General features: G+C 54.9%; 1 protein-coding gene across 4 annotated transcripts in view; it reads right to left on the reverse strand.

The window, feature by feature from the left end:
- Positions 1 to 5,389, reverse strand: part of ARID5B (AT-rich interaction domain 5B) — a 117,291-nt gene extending 111,902 nt beyond the window's left edge. For 2 of the 4 annotated variants that reach the window (XM_059851124.1, XM_059851121.1), the window contains exon 1: positions 4,839 to 5,144. In XM_059851124.1, coding sequence (XP_059707107.1) covers positions 4,839 to 5,129 — 291 coding nt within the window. In that variant the 5' untranslated portion in view covers positions 5,130 to 5,144. Of the gene's footprint in view, positions 1 to 4,838; positions 5,145 to 5,271 lie in introns of those variants that run through there. The other 2 variants (XM_059851123.1, XM_059851125.1) reach the window with 2 other exon arrangements.
- Between the last annotated feature and the right edge of the window lie 611 nt (positions 5,390 to 6,000).

Raw genomic sequence — 6,000 nt, forward strand, 5'->3', positions numbered from 1 at the left:
CTTAAATAACTAGATATTCCAGATTGCTGGCTAATGGCTAGCAACATGTGGCTTCTCTGAGTAATATCATTGCCCTGTCCTTCCTTTGCCAGCATATGCTACTGGTGGCAAGAGAGATAAAAATATACAGAGTGGATATGCAATTACCAAACCCACGATATTTTATGACAAATGCCATTTCTCTAACACTGCTATTACAGTGTGCCTGATTTCCAAAGCTGAATTAATTTGAGCAAGTGTACAGTGGAGATTGATGCTATTAGCATGATTTTTAAAGCACCCTTTAATAATCATAATCTGCATGTTTGAAACGTGTTGCCATTACCAGTGTTGACAGATACGAGCATAAGGCACACACCGTGGAGGCTAAAACGAGGCTATTCTCATTTCAAATAAGAGCATACAGATTCCTATGTCTGTAAAAAAAACCAAAATCCATTACTGTGAAAAGGGAGTAGCACATTTTTCTAGGGGGGTGGCAATAAAGCAGTGCTGATACAAGACATCATGCCTGGGCCAGCCTATGCTACCCTTAGGCACTGGGGTAGGACCCCCACAAGTGAAGAGCCCCTAAAAAATGAACCAGGCTTTAAAGGGTTGCTGTCAGCATCTATCCCAAAATGAAGAGAGAACAAAACCACTGACTCCCTTAACTTTCTGGAAGAATCTCTTCTGCAAATATAAATGACACACATATATGGAGCGACTTCTTTTTTTTCCTTTACCCCAATTAGTCTGAAAATGCAAAATACTTCTAGGGAAATAATTACAGGAAACTAGCTCTCTCCTCTCCTCTCCTCTGTATGAGCAACGCTTACTCATGTAAATTACTTGCATGAGTAAGGATTATTTGCAAAGCGAAAAGCATTGCATCAGATCTCCAGTTCGGGAGAAGAGATGAAATCAACATGAGTTTGTAGTAAACTCTGCTGCTGATGAATGAACCAAAGGCAGATCCCCACTGACAGTCCAGCCTCAATGGAAGCAGCATTCACCACGACGCAGAGCAATGCAGGGAATGTCATACCACGCAAAATGAATTAGATGCTTGTTTAGGGTTTTTTAGGATTTGTATGCATCACATCAAATACCATCCCTGGACTTAATGATATCAACTTTGAAATGAATTTTTAAGCCTAGTCTAACTAATGCAAACACCTTTAAAAACATGAAAGCACAAGGCACTAACAAGCATTTTGCTCTACAACTGCTTTTGCAAAGGTCAGTCATTCCACAACCCCACACCACCCCTTGGAGCACAGAACAGTAAATGAGCTGGAGGAAGGTTTGCCAAGACCTTGTGAGCTGGAGGGTGAGCCCACCTTGTGCCCCCTGAATGCCACAGGACCAGGCACAAGAGGCCCGGGCAGGCGCTTTGTGACAGCACACAGCTTCTCACACTTGGGTGCCAGCAAAACTGGGGGCCTGCTTTCCACATGCACCCCATGAAATTATTTCAAACACAATGGAGTGTCCTTAAAGATGCTCCCTCTGGATCTTCATAGGCCTCCAAGCATCCTGTTCTGACCCCTGTGTGAGGCACCTGCCATCAAGGAGATCTTCCCTGCCCATGCAGAAGGTGACATGGGACCCCACTAGACCAGAGTCAACAAGAAAATCAAGGCAAGGTGGTGACTTCCTCCACCAAAAGACTCTGTTTTGGTAATGGCCCTGTAGGGATGGAGGAGAATCACTTCTTCCCTGCTGGAGCCAAAAAAGAGAAGGCTGCTCTTGCTTTCTGGCCAGCATTGCACCTGCTGCAGTGTCTGGGCTGGATGGTGAGGTGGGAAGCAGTGTGCCCAGGCTGCTGTGTTTTGAAAGCAGCAACAAAGTTTTCAGTTAAACAGCATAAACTCTTCTAGTTCACCTAGCAGAGGCCGCACAGGCCCTGCTGCTCTTAAAAAAGTGTCTGTACTGCTCCTGAGCAGCAAGACCCCTGCTCTGAGAATAATGCCAGAGCTGGTCCCAGCCCTCCAGGCACGTCTGAGCATAGTGCCAGAGCTGGACCCAGCCCTCCAGGCACGTCTTCTTGGGATGCAATGAGCATCAGGGTCAGAAGCGCCCATACCTGCTGCATGTGAGCAGCCCCATCCCGCATTCACCATCCACTGAGACTCCCTGGGAAACAATGTCTGTCAGCTCCTGGCATTGAAAGGGAGTTTCTCCACTGTGGTGATGGGGATGCTGAGCCTTAGGTGGAAAGAAGGGTACTGAAGCGGAAGCACACCTGGGCTTGAACCTTCCCTGGGTCTAGGCAGCGCATGGAAACATCCAGTTTTAGCAGCACTGGGGTTATATTTAAATCTGGATGATGAATTCAGCTAGCTAAAAAAAGACTTATATTTACACTTATTGCTGATTAGCTCAAACATTTGGCAATCAGATAAAATACGCCATCAGAAATTTCTGAGTAATAGAAGCATTACATCCCTCCTTGCAGCCACTAGCTGAATATTGTCATAGTGTCAGTGCTGCTATTACCGAAAACAGGCAGCCTGCTGCTTCTATTAATCACGCCGCTAGCGCAGGTAGCTGCTGGAGACCGTGCCTAAATCTCTGGTGGGCTCGATCACAAGCCTGCAATTCAGCCACTTGCTCCCCTCCCCAACAATTTCTGAGACAGCGAGCGCCCCATCACCCTTTGCCTCAGACACCACAGGTTAGCAATACATGCTTAACCACGGGCTCACTCCATCCCTACTCCCTGAATGCACAACGAGGTATTTTATCTCATCAGAAACCCCACACCACAAATAAGGTCCCCCCTCTGATGGCTGTAAGCCACATCTGACTCGAGAGCCACATCTCCTCCTGCAGAAGGGGCCCAGGCCAGAGTTAGGAAGCCCCATGACCCCAGAGGCAGCCCTGCTGCCCCTTTGGGGACCCAGATGAGTGTCATTTACCAAAGGGACTGGGACCTCAGGGTGCCAAGGGGAAATAGCTGCCTCTGCCCCCCAATGAGAGCAGTTACCCTCAACCAACCAGCACCCAGCTTTTTGTCTCTCTGCTGCCTGCACATCTCCAAGCACTGTTCGGATTGTTCCAAACTATCAAAAATCGATCATAAAAAAAATCATTCCTATGTCTATAAACAAGTTAATGGAGTAAGTGAAAACAAAGTACATTTCTTAATGGGAGTGTTATGTTGCCCTCTCTAGGCCCTGGCTCTCAGTGCCGGTTTCTGTAGGCTCCCTGCCAGAGAAGTATCACTCAGAGCTGTTGCTGTTGCTGCTGCTGCTACTCTGCTAATGAATGACTAACTTAGGCCAGAGGGGAAATGACATCACCGGGGTGTAAAACACAACTGCATTAGGAAACTTTTTACCTGCTTTACATTTGTCATAATTATTCCACACAATACGGCCGGCATTTGCATAATTTCAAGGCGTGCCATTATCTTAACTGAAAATTGTTTTCATATGGTTGAATAATGCAGAATGACATCAGTTAAAGCCGCAATGAAATGCACAAGTATAATCACACGGCTAATTACTAGCGGTGTTTGCATGTAAAAATAAATAAAATCGTGCGATTATTAGGAAGGTGCATGCAGCTGAGAACTCTCATACTGGAGCAGTGTTTTACTCGTAATGGTAGGATTAATTTTCTCTGATGTTCCTACCACAGTAACATGAGCTGATCATTAAGGCGTATTAAAATGATTTGTGTCCCTTTCCCCACCCCCCTCCCTTCCAAATATCTTTCATTTTACACACACACAAGATACGCAGAGGCACAGTTTTAAATAGTCACCACGGGCAATTTCAGAGCATCCATTGCTCACTGTCATCTCCCTGATTCTTAGGAAAAGGCTCCCTTATCTCAGCGGCACGCACAGAAAATTAAAGTGAAGAGGTGGCAGCGAGCGAAGGTGGCTCTGAGACGCGTTTCGGCTGCGTACGCGTGTGTGCGGGTACACGGCTACGCCGGCACCTACAACCACGCGTGCCTCCGAAAACAGCCCCTGCGGACAGCCCCCCCTTGGACCCACCCCCCCGGCATCTCCAACATAAGTTCCCCCAAAACATCTCGTCCACCTCCTGCCTGGTCTCCAGCCCCTCTCGGTGACCCTCGCCATCCCCGCATCCCCGTGCCTGGGTACCTCGCCCGTCCCCCGCCCCAGACCACAGACTGAAGTAATGAATTTGAAAAGCAGATAACGGGAGGGCTCGGGGCTGGGGCGGGGCGGTGCGGGGCTGCGCGGCCCCATCCCGGGCAGCGCGGCCGCCGGCGGAGGGTGCCGGCGCGCAGCGCGTTTGCGCCGGGAGCGCGGCGGCTCCGAAATACGCCCAGGCATATCTGCAAGTTATTTGAATGTATTATTCCCGTACCTGTCATTTATCACTTTATTCAACACGTCCCTGCCAGCAAGAGAGCGTTTGATCTCCCTCTGCCTCCATTTCGTAATTTCCGCCCTCTTAAACATATTGAATACTTAAAAAAAGCCCCGAACAATATCGAAATCCCCTCAACGTGTTTTTTTCCTCCCGCTTTTCCCTGTGTTTTGCTTTCGGGGTTTTTATGTTTTGGGGTTTTTTTTGTTTTGTTTTTTTGTTAAGGAAGCAGAAGGACGGGGCGAGCCCCGCACACACTCCGCTGTCCGCCGGGCCGGGGCCGCCCCGCACCCCGACCCCCTCCCTCCTTCCCCCCGCCCGCACAAGTTCCCGGTCAGCGCGCACCGGTGCGCCCCGACGGCGCGGCCCCTCCGCGCTGCCCCGCCGCGCACGGCGGGGAGGGGGACAAGGGTGGGGGGAGCCTGGAGAGGGGGGGAGCCGGGCCCGGGCATGCAGGTGGGGACGGGCGCGGGGGAAGGGGGGGGCCGGCGCCGCGTTTACCACCTCGCCATGGTCACTGGTCCTGCCCTGGGGGGTGTCCTCGGGGAGAAAATAAAGTTTGGCGCTGGAGAGAAGTTGCCGGCTGGTGCGCTCCTCCCAGAGCAGCTGCAGCTCCGCGATGCAGGCGGGCTCCTCCGCGCGGCACCGCACGAAGAAGAAGTCGCCGAGGGAGAGGACCCGCGCCCGGCCGCCGCCGCGGCGCTGGAAGCGGAACGCCCTGTAGAAGACGTAGGGGCCGTGCGAGCCGCACGGGGCGCCGACCCACTGCGGGGAACAACAACACGGCAGCGGCATCAGCGCCGGCTCCGCGCCGCGCCGCGCCGCGCAGGGGCAGGAGGAGGAAGAGGGCGGCGGGAGGGGAGCGCGGGAGGGAGGGAGGGGGCTCCGCGGCGGCGGGGGGCGCGGGGCGGGGCGGGGGCGCGGGGCGGCGCGGTACCTGCAGTGCGCTGCGCTCCATCGCGGCTCCGGCGCGATTGAACTCAACATTCTCCCAAACTTGTTGGCGTGAATGGAGCCCGGCAGGTCCTGGCAGGGCGAAGCCGGCCCCGCCGCCCGCCGCCCCCCGCCGCCGCCGCCCCCGCGCCGCCCCGCCGCCGCCGCCGCCTCCCGCCCCGCCGCGCGCGGCGACGCCCCCCCCTGCCGCCCGCCCCCCGCTCCGCCGACCCGCCGCCGCCCCGCCGCGTCCCGCCGCCGGCGCCACCCGACGCCGGCCGGGCCCCCGACGCCCGCCTGGGCCGGGCAAAAATGCCGCGGGGCTGCTGCGGGCCTCGGGGGGGTGGCGCGGAGGCGGCGGGGGGGCGGCGGGGCTCCTGTCCACGCTCGGCGATTTTTGGGGGGCCGAAAGGGCGGGCGGGCGCGCTGCGGATCTGACAGGACCTGCCCGTATATGTCTAATATAAAGACCATTTCCTGCGGCGCGAGGGGCGCTGCTCGTCCGCGCGCGCCCGGCGGGACCGCCCGCTCCCACCGCCCGCTCCCACCGCCCGCTCCCGCTCCCACCCCCGGCAGCCGCGGAGCGCGCGGCGGGGGCTGCGCCCCCCTGCCGCCCCCCCGGCGGCCGCGGAGGGCGGGCGGCGCGTCCCTAATTTATTTATCGCTGTTCCCCGGGAAGGGATGGAAAGTGGGTTATCGATTATATAAACACATCAATATTCATGGCGCTGCG

The sequence above is a fragment of the Haemorhous mexicanus genome, chromosome 7 (genome assembly GCF_027477595.1).
Source record: "Haemorhous mexicanus isolate bHaeMex1 chromosome 7, bHaeMex1.pri, whole genome shotgun sequence".
Taxonomy (NCBI): Eukaryota; Metazoa; Chordata; class Aves; order Passeriformes; family Fringillidae; genus Haemorhous; species Haemorhous mexicanus.